General features: G+C 44.7%; 1 protein-coding gene across 3 annotated transcripts in view; it reads left to right on the forward strand.

Annotated features, from left to right (window-relative positions):
- LOC147100065 (SHC-transforming protein 1-like) overlaps nucleotides 1–23,196 on the forward strand; it is a 91,658-nt gene that overhangs the window by 44,292 nt on the left and 24,170 nt on the right. For all 3 annotated transcript variants that reach the window (XM_085968691.1, XM_085968690.1, XM_085968689.1), the window contains exons 3-5: nucleotides 10,479–10,542; nucleotides 12,000–12,119; nucleotides 21,586–21,639. In XM_085968691.1, coding sequence (XP_085824817.1) covers nucleotides 10,479–10,542; nucleotides 12,000–12,119; nucleotides 21,586–21,639 — 238 coding nt within the window. The remainder of the gene's footprint in view (nucleotides 1–10,478; nucleotides 10,543–11,999; nucleotides 12,120–21,585; nucleotides 21,640–23,196) is intronic.

The raw sequence follows: 23,196 nt of genomic DNA on the forward strand, positions 1-23,196 counted from the left end.
CCCTACTGGCATGTCACTTACCAGTGCAGAGGGGAGTAGAAAGAGCTGGCACAATTCGGGTTCTGTATGCAATGGCTTTTCTTGTGTTGCTCACCCGAGTGAGGTGGCCCAGTCTGGGCAACGTAGTATTTCAGTAGAGTTACCCTGAGGTTGAGGGTATCACGGGGCATCAGGCTGTGCAACCAAAAGTGATGAGAGATTAAGTTTGTAATCTCTTTCATGGGTTTTTTTTTTACAAGAATATATTTAAAAAATGTGTTTTTATGACATTTCTATTTTTAGGGATATATAATGGAGGAACTATCATCTGTATCAGTCTCTTACTGCACTGTGATTTGGGGAGTTTCTTGATCGAACCTTTTATGAAGAGAATTCTTGCAAAGGAAAGCTTTTACGCAGTCTGATTGGTGAGATAATAGTAGAAATTAGCCAACTACAAAGCAGGGAAATGCAGAGATTATGCACACCTAACCATTCAGCAGGAGATAATTGTCAGATTTGCAATGCATACTACACTCACCATGTTCACTACCGGCACTGAGGTTTGTTCTATAGACATACGCTCTGTGCATTGCATCCTTGTAACCTGCTGCAAAAAAAAAAGGTTATGGTGCTGCTGTTCTACAGTTCAAACAATTTCAGCAGCTTTGCACATCATCTTGGTGCTGTGCTCTCAACCCTTCCCTTTTATTGGGGTATCACCACTACAAAAACTATTGGACGTAAACCATAAAATCGTGTTTTAGGAATATTTGTTCAATTTCAAAATGTTATTTCAACCACTAATCCCAAGATTTTTTTTTTCCAAGTCATCCATTCGTGTCCGCTACGATGTTCATACTTTGCTGTAATGGCAAGACAGGCCTAGGGGACTGGGCTGTCAGTTTTAAAGTAGGCTATAAAGGTGTTTCATTTTAGCAAACAGCCCACTCTTTGATAAACTGATGATAGCTGGACTTTTATGTTAGAGCTATCTTTTTAAAGTTTTCACATTACAGCGATATTACACTTCAGAGCTGTGAATGCTACAATATATGGAGGCCATTTGGAAAGTGACAGTTTTATCTCTCCCTCGGCCAAAGTGAACAGTCAATGATTGGAGTTCAGAGTAAATTAAACTTGCCACTGCAGAACTCGAGCAATAGGTATTCTTGATCAGAGCTGGGGCCCTGGCTGCAATAACCTTTCATTTTGGTTTTTCTTAACATACTTCAATTTCTTTTTTTAATTGAGGAATACAAAATGTGCGCACTTTCTCAGTTCGTGGTAGTATGCAAGCTACATTGCATTATTCATAGAATGGCACCTAGAAATATTTTCAAAGATCTTAAACAGATCTGCATTTGGATGGCAATACTTGCTCACCTGAACGAGGTTGGGCAGCAGGATCAGTCGGGAGACTTGTTGGCCATTTGGTTGGATGGCCATCCCTGTGAATGTTTAAGGAGGTACAGCTGTAGTAAGATTCATTGTGAACTAATGTTAATATTGCAAACGTTTATGATTTTCTGTTGAACTCTACTTGCAATCTCTCTCTCGCTCTCATGATTGTTTGTGAGTTGAAGTTGGCCATGACTGCAGCTTGAGCTTGCATAGCAGCAATGGGAACATTGATGGAAGATGCTGCTAACGTGCCTATGGCCTGTATAACTGATGTCACCACTGCAGGTGCCATTGGTGTTGCCACATGCTTAATGCCAGACTGCAGTGAAGACCATTGCTTCACATCACTCATGTTGGAGATAGCAGTACTTATCTGGGTACTGGACTCCTCACACTACCCAGACCACCTTTCAATGTATTGTGTAAGAAGGCAAGTGACTCCTAAATATAGTTCCGATCCTATACTAGCTTCCATTTGAAAAGTAGGGCTGGGATTTTCTGGGGTGGTGGCAGGCGCGATGGGTGGCGGGTCGGGTGGGAAAGTTGTTATTTTTGACAGCAGGTCAGGAACCTGCTGTTATCTCGCTCCCACACGCCTTTCCCCCAGGCGCGTCTGTCATCGCGGAGCCGACCCGACCGGCAGCGGCGGGCGTCCCAATTGAAATGATTATCGGGTAGTTTACAGGCACTCGAGAGCCTTTTTTCACTTCCTTTATAAATTTCCCTGCATGGCCACAGGATTCGCGCAGCTCGGGAACCACGTCTATCAACATGAGGCGGGAGTTCCGTGGCCATTGCTCCAACTGATTACTCGACAGCATCAAATGTTCAGTAAAAGCTCCCACCTGACAGATGATCACTTTCCTCAGGCAGAAACTGTTGCTCAGTCCATTTCCAGCACAGATTCTGCAGGCTGCAAGTCTTTCCAGCAAAGTCTCCATCCAGTCTCACCTCATTGGAAGAACTCTCTCACCATTGACGGAATGCTTCTGTCATCTCTACTTCACCTGCCATCTATTCCATTAACATGGTTGTTTATACTGTTTCACCTTGGTGCTCAGAATCGGATCACGATCACCCCCCCCCATACCAGCAGCACCAGGCACACCAGCAACACCAACCTTCTCCGCCATCACCTGATGCTGCACAGGACAGAGGGCATCAGCATCCAAGCACATTGCTGCCCGGGAGGCCAGATTTAGTTAACTTTACGCTGTACACCCATATGGCTGCCACATGATGCACCAACTTGGGACCACCCCACACCAACACCAAAAAGTGTTCCTACAATGCCCAAGCCATTCCTTTCACACTCATTAACATTGCAGGGGGTACCGTTATGTCTCACCATTCACTGCAACTCACTAAGCCACTTCCAAAGGTGCACACAAATCTGTCTCCAACTGGAAAGTGTTGAAAATAAAGATTTTTTATGTTTGACACCACATTAACAGAAGCTTTACATAAAAAACATTGGATAAAACGTCCAAGTGCTACCCTTGTGTGTTGTTAGTTGATATGGTTGCATTAGTGTGAGGGGTGGCTAGTGAGATGGGGATGTGTTAATGTAGATAGATAGAGAGAGAGAGAGATGGATGTCGGTGCAAGGTATGTTGGTGTGAGTAAGGGTGTGTGTGAGTAAGGGTGTGCAGGAGTAGGGTAGGGAAGGCAGCGTGATGGGGATGTGATGAGAGACACAGCAGGATGAAGTTGAATGTGGCTTTGTACTCTCATTTCCTGATCGAATGAGATCATTGAAACATTTGTGGCACTTCACCAAGGTCCTCCTGACCACATCCCTGCTTGTAACCTCCTCTACAATCTGCAACCAGGCTGTGTCTGTCTCCTGGGGAGGTCTCTTCCGCCCATTGGAAGGGAAAAGGACACCTCTGCGTGCTCTGACTCCCTCCATAAGCATATGGTGGGAGTCCTCTGAGAGCCTGGGTGCAGCCCTCTGCCTCTGTGCAGTCATTGTCAGTGTTTGCAGCACTCCAATGCTGTAGTGTACTGACGGCACTATGTTAGAATAAACTTCAAATCTAATGTGGCCATGGTCCCGGCTGTAAACGCGTCATGAATGACGTCACCAGACCCGCTCCATCTCATTGGGCCGGATAAAGCGCCGGGCGTGCTTAATAGGCCCCATTAAGGCAAGTTAATTTTTGACAGCGGGATGGATCCAGCAGCGGGGTTGCGACACCCTCCCCACGGACACTGCCCGCACCAGACCCGGCCAGGTAGGCAAATTCCAGCCATGATCACTAAAGCATATATATCTCCAACTCTGGTGGTGGTTGAATGTCCCTTCTTTATTAGTAGTTGGTGATGCACCCTGGGCTCCCTCAACAACATCTCCTGCAATGTGTGTATCTGTGATGGTGCCTGCTTCAAGTGGAGTAGTGCTGGCTGGCACCCTGATGAATGGTGGTGTTCTTCAGGTTTGGCTGGAGTGCAATTGAGTTCTGCTTAATCTGTGAAGAGAGCGTATGCTGCATTAAGAATAAATAAGCGCATTTAACCATTGGCCTACTGTATTGCCATTGCATGAACTATTATCTGCTTGCGCCAAATTGGTGTGTGTGTGAACTATTGGTCTAACATCTCGTGCAAATCATAGAATATCAATGACACGGTGTACCACAGGTTCTGCATACATTTCCAATCCCTGCAGCCGTCTTAGCTGTCCCTCCTGAGAACACCTAAAGCATCTCTTGTTCATAAGGAGTCAGCTGTTTCATGTGGAGCACTTGTCCACACGGCTATCTCCAAGAGTATGCAAGTTTGCTTTTAAGCATAAGAGAAGAGGGCAATTTTGGTGCATGGAAATTTCCTCCACCTGTATTCTACCTTTTGCCGTTAAGGCATGTATAATGTAATTGGTTTAATCCAGTGATTTTTCACTTCTACCTTACATTCACTTTGTTACCTCTAGACTTGACTATTCCAACACACTCCTGGCTGGCCTCCCACACTCCACCCTACGTAAACTTGAGGTCATCCAAACCCTGCTGCCCGTGTCCTAACTTGCACCAAGTCCCGTTCGCCCATCTACCCTGTGCTCGCTGACCTACACTGGCTCCCGGTTAAGCAACACCTCGATTTCAAAATTCTCATCCTTGTTTTCAAATCCCTCCATGGCCTCGCCCCTTCCTATCTCTGTAATCTCCTCCGGTCCCACAAACGCCCCCCCACACGAGATATCTGCACTCCTCTAATTCTGCTCTCTCGAGCATCCCTGATTATAACCACAAAACCTTTGGTGGCCGTGCCTTCTGTTGCCTAGGCCCTCAGCTCTGGAATACCCTGCCTAAACCTCTCCGCCTCTCTACCTCTTTCCTCCTTTAAGACGCTTCTTAAAACCTACCTCTTTGACCAAGCTGTTGGTCACCTGCCCTAATTTATCATGTGGATCGGTGTCAAATTTGCTATCATAAAATACCCCTGTGCAGCGCCTTGGGGCGTTTTACTATGTTAAAGGTGCTATATAAATACAAGTTGTTATATCCTCATTGACCTTTCTTGCTAATGCAGTAGTGGCTTTAGCATCTATCATTTCCCTTCACGTCCATGTGCCCTAATGGTGGTGTTTTTCAGTCATACCTTTGGCTTTGCACTCTTCAATAACAAGAAAAACAACTTGCATTTATATAGCACCTTTTTAATATATTAAATCTCCTAAAGCGCTAGACAGGACCATTACCAAACAAAATTTGACACCAAGCCACACAAAGCTATTAGGACAGGTGACCTAAAGCTTGGTCAAAGAGGTAAGTTTTAAGGAGTGACTTAAAGGAGAAGAAAGAGGTGGAAGGGTTTAAGGAGGGAATTCCAGAGCTTGGGGCCTTGGCAGCTGAAGGCAGCACCTTTGGTCAGTTGTGCCACATTATGCGGCCCCTTCTGCTGGGGGCCCCCAGATGCTAAAGAGCCACTTTTTGTGACTCCACCCTCCAACCCTGCAAGCTTTGGTGGGGTCACCTGGCAGCCGTGGGTGGGCGTATGCCAGTATGTATGCCTGGATGTGCCCACCCACCCAATGCATCACTGGCCTTGACCTGGCTCTCTCTTGGTGCTTGTGATTCTTACCTTGTGATTTTATTTGCGCCAATAGAATTTTTCTTTCCCAGAAATTCAGGCTGTCTCCAGCACAAATGGACAGTTTCTTTAGAACAATGATCTCGTGCATTAAAAAATCAATTCATCAATTTTATACTTTTAAGGTATTATGGACTGAAATGATGCATAAATATGGTTAAACTATTTGAAGGGACACTTGCAAACAAATTTAAAATATATTAGTCACCATATTAATGCCTTGCAATACAACATGTACAGAAATGTTTTTAATGCCTGTGAAATTAGTGCGTTAGTATTTTGTGAAGAAAAACAATTGATATCCGTATTACATATCTCCAGAAGAAGCAACTGATGGAACCGGAACAGAGCACAATAGGCACATAGAGAATTATTTCCGTTACACAATAGACGCTCAGGGTCACGACTTGGTGGCTATTAGTTATGGCAGAGTTTCAAGAAGATTGAGAGGAGGCGTGGGAGTGCTGCAATCTACTTTCATCAGCTTCCATTAATGAGCTGTTGCTGGATCGGTAGCTATGACCCAGAGTGGCTGATGTACGGAAGAGAACTGAAGTAGGGAGGAAATTTGTTATTGATTTTTTGTCTTTTTTTGCTTCCAATTTACATGAAGGTATGATGGCCATCATGTAACTTAGTCAATTGAAGCCTTTTTATGATCACAAAAAGGTACCAAGGTCACCCTTTTGGTAATTTTAATTTACAGCTCAATATTTGATTCCTTTTTAAGAATTATTAGCAGTTGATGGAAAATGAGGGATGTCTAATAATAAATTGCATACTTCAATTGAAAAGCCTTGATCATGGAAAATTCATACATAATCTCTCTCTCTATCCAGACAAAACTAGCATGGATACAGGTATGCAGTGTAGATTACATTGGAGATGAATGATATCAGCTAGTACTGCATCACTAAAGGGGCTTCAGTTTTAATATTGTAGACACTTCACTTTTATTAGTAAATGTTTGTTTCCTCACTGTTCGTACTGCTTGACTGTTTCTCTGCTGCTCACGTGTTTAGCCCGTGAGTATACGCAAAGAAAGAAATTGAATAATATTTTATTTGATGTCATTGAAACCAAGGATTAAAATAAGTGAATCATTATTTGGACAATGAAATCTGATTTATTGATGTGCGTTCTTTTAAAATTTATTGAGCGATTTTTTTCAGTCAGTGTTAATGGCGCCAACCTGTGCAGAGTGGCCTAACTCCCAATCTGAAGGACAATCCATGACCAAATTACTGCAGGTAGAGACACACACAACTCCATGGTGGATAGACAAGTAGGGGCTGAAATCCCTGATTGCCCATTCCACTGCCAGAAGTGCAGCAGGGCAGGACCCCTGGCCGCAAATCCTGGGGGTGGGGGGGGGGGGGGGGGGTCATTCTGGCTGAAGACGGTCCGAAATTAAAAATAAAATAAAATGGATTTCAAACATCTTTAGGAAACTGACATTATGAGTCTTAATTGTTCAAGTCCGCCTGCATGATGCCCCTGTATCCATGCCCAACCCCCTATTGGGAGGATGGAGCGAAGACCCGGTGGAACCTGGCCCTGCCATGGTAGTGCTCTCCCAGGCCCAGGGTCCTCAGCATGCTATCTTCACTGTGAGGTCTGTTAGTGACTCTGTCGAGAAAGATTGATTGCAATGTTGCCCACACACCTCTGCTCTTTTTAAAAGCCTCAAACCCTCTTAGATTGTGGGTACACTATAACCTTGGTGGTGCTGTGAAACCGTTTCTGCTTTGCAGCAACTTCTAAGTGACAGCATAACTCTGGAGTTGAGTCCTGACTTGATTCCAGAGGGAGGCATTGTGAGATTCACTAGAAAGGATCATCTCGTACTGTGCCACTCTAATGAAGTGTCAAGACTAATTTAAAAGATGCTCCAGGATTTTACAGGGTCCTTGGGGACTTTAGTACCAAAACCCAGGTTTACTCTTTTTTTTAAGAATGTGCAGTTCTATCCAGTATACAAAAGAATAATGGCTTAGGATCATGATTTCAATCAGTGTGCAGAGTTTTTTGAGTTACTAGTTTGAATGAAACTGCATGTCAATTAGCCCTTGTATATAAAACCGGAAGAATTCAATGGCACTAAAATTGTTACTGACCATTTCAACAGTGACTACACTCCAATTGGCTGTAAAGCGCTTTGAGATGTCCGGTGGTCGTGAAAGGTGCTATATAAATGCCCATGAACAGTAGAGTCATAGTGGGTTAGTAATTGCCACGTAATCGTGGAATGTTTGCCATTTCACTGACTCTTTTATATATTCTACTTTTATGCCACAAAAGTGTTCTAACACTGGAGTCATTTTTTCGGGTGGATACTTGCCTGGAATTGTAGTTGAAAACGCCAGATGATTGTGCACTCATGTGTCAATACTCGTGTGTCAATTCTAGTCCCCCATGTACCCAATGAGTCAGTGTTCAGTAAAATGTTATTCATTCATTTGCTGGGTCATCTTCAAGGCACGAGTATCACGTGTTGTAAAGCGTGTTTCTTTATATGTCCTGTATATAGAATTAATTATATCTGAAGGATTTAATGTGTTGTAGGACTTCTTGTATATGCAGAATATCTTTGCCAAACATCAATTACTGCCTTTCATAAAATATTTGGCATATATTTACAGTATATGAATGCAGATGTATGCACTGACATCGGGTCAATTCCAGTTACTGTTACTTGTAATAAAGAGAGAAAATTCTGGGAATACTCAGCAGGTCAGGCAGCCTCTGTGGAGAGAGAAACAGAGTTGACGTTTCAGGTCGATGAGCTTTCATCAGAACTACAAGTCCGAATGTCCTTCAAGCGCCTTTGGAAGTGGAAGCAATGAAATAGAAGTGCAGTGGTAAAGGCACAAACAAGCCTATGAATATCCTCCATGGTGAACATACCAAGAGCAAGAATTTCCCCCTCTTCCCCCACCGCCACCGTCCTGCTGAGGGAAAAACTGTCTGGCTGAGAACCGCACCCAATGCAACTGCTGCCAACAGCAGACATCTGGTAACGTTTGCTGTGCTATTTGACCTGAGCAAGTAGGCGATCTTATAATAGGGCACCATTTGGGAAATGGTAACCACAATATAATTTAGATTCAAGAACAGAATGGAAAAAGACAGAGGACAAGGCAACTTGACTGGGGGGGGGCGGGGTGGGGGGGAAGCAAATTTTAATTAAATTTTAAAAAACTGCACAGCCCAGCATAATTAGAAGGAAAAATTGGCAAATAGAATCACAGATCAGCAATGGAAAATATTTAAACAGGAGTTTGTAAAATCAAGTCCATTCCAGTAAGCCAAAGGAGTGCCTTGAAAAAATGGAAAGACAAAATCATATTGCAAACTGTTAACGAGGCACGTGGGATTCTTGGCTTTATTAATTGAGGCATAGAGTACAAAAGCAAGGAAGTTATGCTCAACCTTTACGAAGCACTGGTTAGGCCTCAGCTGGAGTATTGTGTTCAATTCTGGGCACCACACTTTAAGAAGGATATCAAGGCCTTGGAGAGGGTGTGGAAGAGATTTACTAGAATGGTGCCAGGGATGAGGGACTTCAGTTATGTGGAGAAGCTGGGGTTGTTCTCCTTAGAACAGAGATGGTTAAGGGGAGATTTGATAGATGTGTTCAAAATCATGAACAGTTTTGCTAGAGTAAATAAGGAGAATCTGTTTCCAGTGGCAGAAAGGGTCGATAACCAGAGGGCACAGACTTAAGGTGATTGGCAAAAGAACCAGAGGCGACATGAGGCAATGTTTTTTACACAGTGAGTTGTTGTGATCTGGAATACACGGCCTGAAAGGGCTGCGGAAGAAAATTCCAGTAATAACTTTCAAAAGAGAATTGGATAAATACTTGATGGGGGAAAAAATTGCAGGGCTATGGAGAAAAAGTGGGGGAGTGGGATTAGTTGGATAGCTCTATCAAAGAGCTGGCACAGACACGATGGGGAGAATGACCTCCGTCTGTGTTGTATCATTCTATGAATCTATGATTAAAGGATATAGGGAGTGAACAGGAGAGTGGCATTAGACTAGGTGAGTTGTGGAGGAAAAATGCCAGGACAGACTTCATGGGCCCAACGCCCTGTTTCTGTGCTGTAACACTCTTATGATCTATTTTTGGTTATGTGAATCGTTTGTTAGAGCAGATCCCATTAATAGGTTTACTATGGTACAGGAACTATTCTCCTATTGATTGAAGACTAAGGACAATAGTGGGATTAATTGAAACTTAAAACAAATACTCCTTTTAAGTGTTTATAGAGCACTTTGTATTCATTAGAACTTGGGTATAAACCTAGCCCACAAAAATTATATGAAGATTACTTCTCCTCTAGGGATGATTTATGGGTTACAGGTGAAGTGAGACCTAACCGTGTTGAAGATCCAAGGGTCATGTGTCCACAGCAACCAAATCTCTCCACATTCAACACGAAGGGGATAGTCTCGGTCCACGGTCCAATAGGTCATAGGGATGGAGCTTGGTTTGGAAAGAGAAGTCCTCCATCAAAATTGTTAGAGTTGTATTGTTTTTGCCATTGTAGGGAATTTGTTGCTGCCAGGAAGCTTAAACTCGAAAACTTGTTATACATCATCCTCATCCTCTCTCCTTGAAGGAGCCCAAATACACAAATTAAATTGTTATTTTTTGGTTGAGAAACTAATGAAGGAGCAAGAACTACTGTGCAGGGCATCACCAACATTGCAAGGAAAGATGTTAATCAAGAACCTTTGATTGGATGATGCCAAGCTGATTGTTCAGATGTTTGAAATTCAGGCTTGACATTATCCAGTCAAGGATTCTTGATTGACCTCATTAGTCACCAGTATATGAATTATATTCCAGCGGTGCCTTGAGTTTTCTGTTGGTGTCCTAAAGTAACCGCCGTTATTCCTGTGACTTTACAGCCCTGAAAATCACCAGTAATTTTATTCTTGGGTGTTTTTTTTTAAGCCACTTGTCAATAATTGTAATAATTTCCATTCCACAGAGAAGCAATAAGCAGAGTGTGTGAGGCTGTACCAGGTGCAAAAGGGGCTATGAGGAGAAGAAAGGTAAATACAGTTTTAGCATGAGATATATATATATCCAATAGATACTTTTTAATCATGTTCTTTATAGAAATCAATGTTAAGTGTGACACACACAATCGTGGGCCAGTTTGTATATAGCTCTGTTAATTGATTTGTAATTAAACAAGCAATACAATATTTCATATGAATTCTAATCTAGAAAATCAATTGAGAAACCTATATAATTTTTCTAGAATTCATAATTTACTCTCTCCAAAAAATGTTTTTTTCCCTTTTTTTTCCCCCCAATGACTGGGTCAATTGTCGTCATTCGCTGTCCTCTCTGTTGTTCCGGTATGCAATCTTCTCCATCTCCGTTAGTAATACTGCTCCCTTATCTGCCAACAACATGTGTTGTTCTCTCTGAGGTTCGCTGCTCCATGTCAGCTTATCAGCCCCCAGGTTACAACGTCCAGGCTTCACAGGACGACTCTTTGAACAGTTTGGTCAAAAACTGGCGCAATTCTCCGAGCCAAAGCTGGAGTGTCCAAGTATCCTTGAACTGAAGCTCGCTTCTTTCTGATTCGGGGATGAGCACCAGCGCCTCTGGGCTAACGCATACAGTCTCTCTTTTTTTAATATCTGTATCATGGTCCACATTAAAAGAGTCTTTGTTTAAAACAAATGAATAAACTATGTGAAGGGCCAAAGTGTAGACCAGGATATGGTCAAAGTTGAAAAGAGAAGAGAATACTTTGTAAATCAAGAATAGTTGTTCAGAGAAACCAAGCTTAAACTGTTAAAAACCAATCGATTGTGGGAGAGAGGGAAAGCTGCAGGAAGTAAGGAATTTCACATTTGGAACCTGTATCTCTTTTTAAGAATATTTTTGTGTGAAATTAATATTGTATTATTCTGGTGGGTTATTTAAATAGTGCAGGTTTATTGAATATTTTTCAGTTTTGCTTTCCTTGGGTACCATTCCAGCTTGAGAGGCTTGGTGACCTTCCAGACTTTTACCATTGCCATTTGGAAACCCATCACTAGGAGGGGGCTGGGGTAATGCTCCTTATTCTCCCTCCCACCCTCTGAGAAAATAGTTAGCTCCACTCAGCATCTCCCCATGGTTGTAATGATATCAGCAAATAGTGATGGTATTTGCCTGTTTGATTACTTATGCCTGACCAGCAGAGGGCATGTGAGAGACAAGCAGTTTAGTTTTAGTTTCGTTTTAGATGGATCTCTAACATGGTGTCTCCTGTAATGCTGTTAACAGAGTTGAACAAACTTTAGATTAAAAGACATTCTCTTTCATAAATGAGTCGTCATTGAACCCACATACAAATCGATACAATGGTGACCTAGCCAAGATCAGGAATAAAAGCCCACGGGTGTGAACACACATCTTGCCACACCATTCATTGTGACACCGCTTACTTTTCTGCCTTTTAAGTCAAAGTTAAGAAGACTAATTGCTGTGGCTATGTTTGTACTTGCAGCCTCCCAGTAAAGGGCTGTCTACTATCTTGGGGAAGAGTAACCTCCAGTTTGCAGGAATGCACATAATAATGAACATCTCTACTAGCAGCCTCAGCTTGATGATCCCAGACTCCAAGCAGGTAAGAATTTGTGTTGAACTGAGATTGCCCCAATATTTTATGGGGGTAATTTTTAATATTTGGCGACGATGTAAACTGTGATATATCGGTTGTGTGACTTCAGCGGGGCAGCCTGCCCTGTCCCAAATCCCAGGAGTCACTTGCATAAAAGTGGTGACTGCCCACGCCATTTACAACGTTACTGGGGTGACTGCCCTGCAGCGGCACCGGAATGTCCGAGCTACACCCTACCGCTCTGTCGGGGTGTGGGCCAAAGTGTCCCAAGAGAAGGATTTTTGTCCTGATCTGCTCTGTTGATGACATGCTGCCTTCCTGATGGCAGTTGGTTTGTCTGAAACGGGTCAGCCCCAAATTCCTCCTTCCCTGGTTCAGATTGTGCCAGTCCAACGCCCCAAAATAGCCAGAACTCCTCGCGTATTAAATTTTACTCTGTTGCACTGTAACTTAAAACTCCCTTCACAAGCTTTCCATTATTTCTGTCTTTCACTCATGTAGGTCTATTTAAAGATGGTCTGTATGTGCCAAGCTAATTGGCACCAATTGGAAATATTGTGTACGGTTCCACAATTTTGTATTGATCCACTCAAATAGCAAAGAAAAAGGATACAGAACAGATGCACAATCATGTCTCATGTTTGTTACAGCCACTTGGCAAGGGGGGAAAAAAAGTAAAATATATCCGACATTACGACTTAATTAGCTGGCAATTGGTTTGCCTCTATCACTGGCATGAGGTAATGTCCGATCTATTGTTTAGTTAGAAATGAAACCCACCTTTTCCAGCAACACTACAAAATAAACAGCTTTTTCTTTGTTACAAACCCTTTTCTTTCTCTGTCTTTAAAATCAAGACAGCGAGCTTTAGACTTGTTTCTAGGCCTGTCCCAGTGCTGCATTTGAGCCTTGAATGTGTGGAGAGTAGCCCGTGCTAACTGTGGCTCTGACTGAGTACACCCCAAAGTCGCAGAATGGGATAAACCGCTCCCTTATACCGCACTGTAAACTGGAGGCGAAGGATGCAAGCTACGTTAGAACCATAACTGTGACTAAGATATAATTTTTGAAGTACAGAGCAAACTCCTTATTCCCCCATCAAAGAATGTAAAGAACATGAAGCAAGCTTTGGTTTCCTTGGTTGATTATGATGTATGAGGTGACGGTTATGCAAGACAAAACAGATGAGTCACCCTTCACTTTGTAATGCATTACGTGTGCCAGCATTCACGCTGGTTGTACATGTCAGACCGAATGCAAAATGCCAATTTGATCCTCAAAGAAAATGCGAAAGAAAAGAGCTTTTGTATATTGGGAGATAAAATCACAGAATTAGGTACAAGATGTCGAAGTTGTGGAGGGGGGTGAGAACTGTTGACCTATGAAATCTGATGAACTGATCACAATCTGACACTTTTTTTAGGAAAACAAGAATTTATAAATCTGTGGAAATTAGATGTAATTCTGAATTATTATAAATCAAGTTCAAATCTTTTGTAAAAGCAAATTTGTAAATAATGTTGCCAATTTAAAAAAAAAAATTAAAAAAAAATCCATATAAATCTTACACTGTTACTACTACCACTTTTCAGATGACACCTTTAGTCTTTAACTCTACCTCGCACCATTTCGTCTGAGTCAGAAATGATATCGAGATCTCTATTATAGTCTTGTTGCTTACCAACTGTAAATTACTGTGTAACAATACTGATGACACCTTTAATGTGTACAGGCATAATCACCAGTCTCTTATTCAGCTAAGAGTATATATAATTATAAGAGATATTAAATATGGAATCAAAATCCATGGGCTACAGTATGAAATGTTAACTGATCTCATTTATTGTCAGTCAGTTGATGGACTCCCTATGCCTTTTAATAAAAGCAAGTCTTTACTCAAATAAAGGGTTGGGAAGGCTGCCCCATTTTTAGGTTGACGAGGCAGCCTATAGTTGTAATGTTGAGCACGATGGAATGCCAGGCATTCTCTTTCACTCCACAACGTCTCTATCTGGCAAAATCAAGCATCTTATTGGGTGCAAAGCAGTCCAGTGGCTGTGCACAGATGGAGATGGGGGATTGTGGGGGGGGGTTGCTGTAGTTACATTCTTTCTTTCCCCTTATTAGCACATTCTAAATTCTGATTAAGGGTTACAGGAGCAAGGATGTCTTGCTGCAGTTGTACAGGGCCTTAGTGAGACCACACCTTGAGTATTGTGTGCAGTTTTGGTCGTCATATCTGAGGAAGGATGTTCTTGCCGTGGAGAGAGTGCAGCAAAGATTCACCAGACTGATACCTGGGAATGGCAGGAATGACGTATGAGGAGAGATTGGGTCAATTAGGCTTATATTCGCTAGAGTTTAGAAGAATGAGAGGGGATCTCATTGAAACTTATAAAATTCCAACAGGACTAGACAGACTAGATGCAGGAAGGATGTTCCCGATGGCGGGGGAGTCCAGAACCAGGGGTCACTGTCTAAGGATAAGGGGTAAGCCATTTAGGACTGAGATGAGGAGGAATTTCTTCACCCAGAGAGTGGTGAACCTGTGGAATTCTCTACCACACAAGGCAGTTGAGGCCAATTCATTAAATATATTCAAGAAGGAGTTAGATATATTTCTTAAGGTTAAAGGGATATGGGGAGAAAGCAGGGACAGGGTATTGAATTTGGATGATCAGCCATGATCTCATTAAATGGCGGAACAGGCTCAAGGGGCCGAATGGCCTACTCCTCCTATCTTCTGTGTTTCTATCTATATCTCATTAGCATCTGGTTTCATTCACCACGAGGTTAGCCTTCAGCTTACCGAGTTACTGGTAGAGACCAGATTTATATTATGCAGATGTATGAAAGTTGAAGACCAAATTCTTGGATTAGTGCAACACAATGATTGTTGCGATAGTCTTGGAATAAGTAACATGCAGAATCCAGGGAAAAGAAGTGGATGAGCTTCCTAACTTTACCAACTTAAAACATAAGCAAGTATTTCAGTAGGGTTACCCAAAGAGCAGGGGAAGAAACGATCGCTAAGTTCAATCACAGAATGGGCTAAATGACCTACAAGCTGCCCGAATAGTTAGATGATATAAAATGTCATCTTCGTAAGGCAAGCAAAAGACATTAAAAGAATGCTAATAGATAAGATGATAGGACTAGGAAAAAGGCAGGGAAATTAGGAAATTTGGAAAAATAACCTGCAGATGCAGGAGGTCTGAAATGAAAAGAGAAAATGCTTGAAACACACAATCCTGAGAGGAGAACAAAGAAATACAGGACAACACCCCAGGCACGGACCCAATCCCCAGTCCCTGATGTGTTCTGCTGAAGGGTCTCCACCTGAAACATTAACCCACTTCCCCACTCCACTGGCTCATTCCATACCCCCCCCCCTCCCCACTGCTGTAAAGAAAATGAGGGATAAAGCTAAAGTCTGAAGTTACTAAAGTCAAAGCGCAGATCAGAGGGCTGCAGAGTGCCCACGAGAACGAGATGCTGTTACTGGGTTGCAAGTTTCCTTGATTGCTACCCAACTTTGTTCCTCCCATGAAAGGATTATTACTAGTCCTAGCCCCTTTAGGGCTACCCTGGATCAGGCGTATTCTCCAGACGTTCACTTTCAATTAAAGTTAGAGGTAGCCAAATCCTAAAGACGCTTAATTGGGTCTAAAGGTCCAGACTATCTCTCCCTAAAGGAAAGGAACAACCTGATGATGTTACTGTCCTCCAGATAGCACTTTTAGTAAGTTTAGCTAGACTGTAACCTTCCAGATATTATGAGGGTCTGGAAAACTCCAACAGAATACTGCAACTCCTCACCAAGAGTGTACAGAGATTGAGTTCGCGAGTTGTGTGAGACAATTCTAAAAATATATATATTTATTAAAGAACCAACATGTAATTACAGTAGGTGTTTCAATCATGACATTAACAGTTCCAAATAAAAAAAGCTTTTACAATCTTATCAGAGATCCTTATTCTCAAATCTTAACTTCGTTACATTTCTTAGTCTTATTCCAGGATATCCACACAAATCAAATACAGTACCTTTTTGATCCCCGAGACTCAGTTGTAGACTTACAGAGCTTGCCTCTGAAGCCGAGAATCGCTTTGCCCCTTTACAGCGAATCTGTCTTCCCATTTGTGGTAAACCACTGTTTGTATTCCTGTTTGTATTCCACTGTGTACATGCCTGGACATGCCTCGGCTGACTCCTCCCACAGGTCCTAGTATAAAGGTGACTGCTCCCCAGCCCTTTGTATCCTGGACCGGTCGACCACGTGAGGCAGACCTCCATTCTGTTGTTAATAAAAGCCTTTAGTTACTCTTCTAACTCTCAGTCTTTCATGAGTAATTGATAGCGCATCAATTTTATTAACAACATTTTTATAATGGAGAAGATCCTCACACCAGCATGCCTGGACTTAGATCATCGGGAGGCGGACTCATCCACCAAGTTTACTCACTGGCTTAAGTGTTTTGAAAAATTCCTGACCGCCTCCGAAGCAATCAAATCGGACGAGGACAAACTGGATGTCCTGACCTCCAAAGTGAACCACCGAGTGTACTCGGTCATCCAAGACGCGACCTCGTACGCGGACGCTATCAAGCTCCTCAAGGACCAGTACACGCGCCCAGTGAACGAAGTGTACGCCAGGCACCTCCTGGGGAGTCGACCGTGGAATACCTTCAGGCACTGTCTGTGCTTGGCCGGGCCTGTGGTTGTAAGGATGTAAAGGCCGCCGTGTACACAGAGGAACTTATCCGGGACGCTTTTGTAGCGGGCCACAGATCCAATTACACCCGACAGCGACTGTTGGAGCAGAGTAACCTCGACCTCAACAAGGCCTCTGAACTCGCACTATCGTTGGATGCAGCCTACCAGGGCATGGATGCCTACTCCTCTGCACCGTGGACGCCGCGGGGAATGACAGCCTGGGACACGGTAGGACCGCCTCATAGCGCCGTGCCACCCCAGCCACACCCCAACAACGGCCCAACTACCGCAGCAGTGTCCCAAGGCCAGACAGCAGTGCCCCAAGGCCAGAAATGCTACTTCTGTGGCCAGGCAAAACACCCCAGAGCGCGCTGCCCGGCGAAAAACGCGATCTGCTCGGGCTGCGGGAAGAAGGGACACTACGCTAGCGTCTGCAGGGCCAAAGCCACCCCGAACCCCAGCAGCGCCGCGTGTGGGCCATGCGGGCCGCCATCTTGGACCTCCCCGGCCATGTGCGAATCACCGGTACAGCAGCCATTTTGGACGCCTCCAGCCACATGGGGATCATGGACGCCGCCATCTTGGACGACAGCCAGGACGCAGCAGGCCCCCGACACCGCCTCATCTGATACCCGCAGTGACACACCGACCCCTACGCTGGCATCCGTTACACTGGACCAAGCGAGACCGCACCAACTGGCCAGTTCCACAATGGACATTAAGGTAAATGGTCACGATACAATCTGCCTTTTTGACTCTGGGAGCACGGAGAGCTTCATCCACCCCGACACGGTGCGGCGTTGCTCTCTCCCAGTCCTGCCTGCGCAACAGCGGATTTCTATGGCCTCCGAGTCCCAGTCGGCGGACATCGGCGGCTACTGCGTGGTGACACTCTTAGTAGACTGGACCGTGTACGATCATTTTAAACTTCTGGTCCTGCCTGACCTCTGCGCTGCCGTCCTGCTGGGGTTAGATTTTCAGTGCCACCTTAAAAGTGTTACGATGGCGTACGGTGGACCCCTACCCCCACTCACAGTCCGCAGCCAGCAGCTTCCAAATTGCCCGCCGCGCACCAGGTGCAACCTCTCCACACTCAGAGTCACCCCCCCACCACTGTTTGCTAACCTCACCCCCGACTGTAAGCCCATCGCCACAAAGAGCAGGCGATACAGTGCCGGGGACAGGGTTTTCATTAAAACCGAAGTGGAGCGGCTCCTGAAAGAAGGGATCATTGAGGGCAGCACCAGCCCCTGGCGAGCCCAGGTTGTGGTCGTTAAGACCGGCGAGAAGCAGCGCCTGGTCATCGACTACAGCCAGACAATAAATCGCTACACCCTGCTGGACGCCTACCCACTCCCCCGTATAGCTGATATGGTCAACCAGATCGCGCAGTACCGCGTCTTCTCGACCATTGACCTGAAATCAGCGTACCACCAGCTCCCCATCCGCCCTGAGGACCGCCAGTACACTGCCTTTGAGGCAAACGGCCGCCTCTATCACTTCCTTAGGGTTCCCTTTGGCGTCACCAACGGGGTCTCTGTCTTCCAAAGGGAGATGGACCGGATGGTAGATCAAAATGCGTTGCAGGCCACTTTCCCATATCTGGACAATGTGACCATCTGCGGCCGTGACTTGCAGGACCATGACGCAAACCTCGAAAAATTCCTCCCCACCGCCCAACTCCTAAACCTGACATATAACAAGGAGAAGTGCATATTCCGCACAAACCGCCTCGCCATCCTTGGCTGTGTTGTGGAACACGGAGTCATCGGCCCCGACCCCGACCGGATGCGTCCCCTTATGGAACTTCCACTGCCCCACTGCCTCAAGGCCCTGAAGAGGTGCCTAGGGTTTTTCTCCTATTACGCCCAGTGGGTCCCCTACTATGCGGACAAGGCCCGTCCGCTGATCAAGTCCACCTCTTTTCCCTTGACGGCAGAGGCCCGCTTAGCCTTCCACCGTATCAAGGAGGACATTGCCAAAGCCACCATGCACGCAGTGGACGAATCCATCCCCTTCCAGGTGGAAAGCGACGCGTCCGACTTTGCCCTGGCCGCTACCCTCAATCAGGCGGGGAGACCCGTGGCCTTCTTTTCACGAACCCTCCAAGGCCCGGAGACCAGACACTCCGCTGTTGAGAAGGAGGCCCAGGCGATTGTGGAGGCTGTGCGTCATTGGAGGCACTACCTGGCCGGAAAACGATTTACCCTGCTCACTGACCAGCGTTCAGTTGCTTTTATGTTTAACAACAAGCAGAGGGGCAAAATCAAAAATGACAAGATCTTGAGGTGGAGAATCGAACTTTCCACCTACAACTACGAGATCTTGTACCGGCCCGGGAAGCTAAATGAACCCCCGGATGCGCTATCGCGTGGCACCTGCGCCAGCGCGCAGCTCGATAGACTGCGGGCCCTCCACAATGACCTCTGCCACCCGGGGGTCACCAGGTTCTTCCACCTCATCAAGGCCCGCAACCTGCCTTACTCTATTGAGGCGGTCAGGACCATGACCAGGAACTGCCAAGTCTGCGCTGAGTGCGAACCGCACTTTTATAGACCAGACAGGGCCCACCTGATAAAAGCCACTCGCCCCTTCGAGCGCCTGAGCGTTGATTTTAAAGGGCCTCTCCCCTCCTCCGACCGCAATGTGTACTTCCTCAATATTATTGATGAGTACTCCCGTTTCCCGTTCGCCTTCCCCTGCCCGGACATGACCAGTGACACAGTCATTAAATGTCTGAACAACCTCTTCACCCTGTTCGGCTTCCCCAGCTATATCCATAGCGACCGGGGCTCATCGTTTATGAGCGACGAACTCCGTCAGTACCTGCTAACTAGGGGTATTGCCACAAGCAGGACCACCAGTTACAACCCCCGGGGGAACGGACAGGTGGAAAGAGAAAATGCGACAGTTTGGAAGGCCGTCCTGCTAGCCTTAAAGTCTAGGGGCCTTCCAACCTCCCGCTGGCAGGATGTGCTCCCCGATGCGCTCCACTCTATTCGGTCACTGCTCTGCACTGCCACTAACGCCACCCCTCATGAGAAAATGTTTGTCTTCCCAAGGAAGTCCACATCGGGGACATCGCTACCGCCATGGCTGATGTCCCCAGGGCCGGTCCTACTGAGAAGACACGTGAGGACCCATAAAACGGACCCCCTGGTCGAGAGGGTCGACCTCCTCCACGCCAACCCCCAGTATGCTTACATCGCATACCCGGACGGGCGGGAGGACACAGTCTCCATAAGAGACCTTGCACCCTCGGGGGCCGCAGTAACCCACTACCACCCCCCCCCCCCCCCCCCACGATCCGATATCCAGCCCCAGCAGACGGCAGGCCTGGGCCCCGCGACCCGCTCGACATCTACGAGGACGACACGCCTGTGCCACAGCCTACGCTGGACTCGACGCCGGAAGCTTCACTACCCCTGCCGTCGCCACGCCGATCACAGCGGCAGACAAGACCTCCGGAGAGACTCCAATACATTAACTTATAATACACTTCACCCCGCCGGACTCAATTTTAAACAAGGGGTGAATGTGGTAAACCACTGTTTGTATTCCTGTTTGTCCTGTTTGTATTCCACTGTGTACATGCCTGGACATGCCTCGGCTGACTCCTCCCACAGGTCCTAGTATAAAGGTGACTGCTCCCCAGCCCTTTGTATCCTGGACCGGTCGACCACGCGAGGCAGACCTCCATTCTGTTGTTAATAAAAGCCTTTAGTTACTCTTCTAACTCTGTCTTTCATGAGTAATTGATAGCGCATCACCATTTGAAAGTCCAATTTTTATACCCTTTCTCAGTGGTATTTCCTTTGAAGTTTTCTGCTGATGTAAGCTAATTATCTCTAATCATTTTTCTGTTGACCCCTGCTATTTTTTACAGTTAGATCAGCTTGTAGCATTAAGAATTATGTCTCCTGTGTAGGTGTCTCAAGCTTAACACAAAAACAATGTGATGGCTGGTGCATCTATTTGATGTCATTCTTACCAAAGTCTTCTGTTCATATCTTTTTACGTGTAAATTAAAAACACCTCAACCGGATGCACCATTGTCTTCTTAGTTACCTCAACTGTTTGTAACACAGACTCGTGTCTCCGTGTTTAATTTGATATTTTTATGAAGGCATATGTTTCTTTTAATTTATGTGGTTCTTAAGTGTTGGTTTAAGACACTTTAACTGGGTATACCATTGTGTTCTTTCCAAGGCTTCAGACTTTCTGGAACCTCTAACCTTCTGCTTCAATAAGGCTATTGATTCAGTGTCAACAACTTATCTTATCTCAATATCCTGTATGCTGTTTACAGCTTTTCCATTGTTGAGGCTTTTAGATTTTTCAAGCCCAGTATGTCATGTTTTAATAAAGTCTAAATTCTTTCATAGAATGGCGTATCTTTCTGAATAGGTATACCCTGTATTGCTTATTCCTTCACACCCAAAGCTTGGTAATGATAAAACGTCAAGTGCCCCATTTACTCTCTCCCTACGGTTTTCCCCACCATTTTTCTAATTTGCCATCATTGTTACTTATTGACGGTGAAACTCCGGAAGCTTTTCCTCTATGCTGAAAGAACCATGCTTGCTGATATACTGACAAAGTGCTAGCCGGAAAAAAAAAAAAATCAAAATTCTTATTTCTGTCTCTCATTCTAGCTTGAATGTGCATGTTCGATTTAGGGGTCATTTAAAACTAGGAAAAAAATACAATTTCAGAAATCCAATTCTAGATTAGTAAGTGCTTTTTGTTTTACAGATCATTGCCAACCACCACATGCAGTCAATCTCATTTGCCTCTGGAGGAGATCCAGTGAGTACATCATCTCCTATCCGATTATAATGTTAATCATTACATTTGCAGAAGGAGCTGTGTGTCTTGAACTGGGCATTTTTGGTAGTGGAATGTTGCGATTAAACCACCACAAATTAATTCAAATTGAACTTGCTCTCTTGCAAGTAATTAGGGAGGTAAATGGAATGTTGGCCTTTATTGCAAAGGGAATGGAGTATAAAAGTAGGGAAGTCCTGTTACAACTGTACAGGGTGTTGGTGAGACCACACCTGGAGTACTGCATACAGTTTTAGTCTCCTTATTTAAGGAAGGATATACTTGCATTGGAGGCAGTTGAGAGAAGGTTCACGAGGTTGATTCCGGAGATGAAGGGGTTGTTTTATGAAGAAAAGTTGAGCAGGTTGGGCCTATACTCATTGGAGTTTAGAAGAATGAGAGGGGATCTTATTGAAACATATAAGATTCTGAAGGGGCTTGACAGGGTGGATGCAGAGAGGATGTTTCCCCTCGTGGGGGAATCTAGAACTAGGGGGCATAATTTCAGAATAAGGGGGCACCCATTTAAAACGGAAATGAGGAGTAATTTCTTCTCTCAAGGTCGTGAATCTTTGGAATTCTCTTCCCCAGAGAGCTGTGGAGGCTGGGTCATTGAATATATTTAAGGTGGAGATAGACAGATTTTTGAACGGTAAGGGAGTCAAGGGTTATGGGGAGCGGGCAGGGAAGTGGAGTTGAGGCCAAGATCAGATCAACCATGATCTTATTGAATGGCAGAGCAGGCTCGAGGGGCCAAATGACCTACTCCTGCTCCTACGTCTTATGTTCTTATGTCCTACCCTGTCATTTGATGGGCTGAGCAGACTACAGTTGCCTGTTGCTACCCGTTTTTCCACCCCCTCCACCTGCCTGACTCCTCTCGCTTGGACTACAATTTTTTTTTTTTTAATTTATTTGTTCTTGGGACGTGGGCGACACTAGTAAGGCAGCATTTATTGCCCATCCCTGTGGTACAGTAACAGTCGTGAGAGGCTCACTGTGTCATATCTATCACTGCAACTGAACTGTGGGCCAGACACAATCCATCGGATTACAGAATCAACTTTCAAATGTTTATTTTAAGAGTATTTTTTACAACCATGTACCCTCGTGATTGGGTTACATTAAAATATTTTCAAAAATATATATTTTTTAAAAAGCACAGTTTAGTCAGTCGGTGAACACAAAGTTGGCAGTTATCGGGTACAGCTAATTTTGCAGAACAACAGAATTGTTTCTGATATTTGGAAATGAGCACAAGATGTACAGGAATCCAGATTATGGTGGTGGTTTGGAATTCTGCTATTCACTCCATAAAAGAGCTGCTAATAAACACCAGTAGAGTAAAATGGCAGAATCATTACTGAACGTGTCTTTTCACAAAAAACACAAACTCTGTTTCCTTGCAATCACTTCATCAAAATAGATTTGTTTATTTTGTACATCAGAATTGTACTGTGTGTAAAATATAAATGGGACATGGTTACTGTAGTAACCTGGGAGGTTGAGTAACCTGATCCACCAGGTGGTGCTGTGGCA

This window comes from Somniosus microcephalus, chromosome 27, assembly GCF_052327205.1.
Source record: "Somniosus microcephalus isolate GS21.2 chromosome 27, FLI_Smic_1.0, whole genome shotgun sequence".
Lineage (NCBI taxonomy): Eukaryota > Metazoa > Chordata > Chondrichthyes > Squaliformes > Somniosidae > Somniosus > Somniosus microcephalus.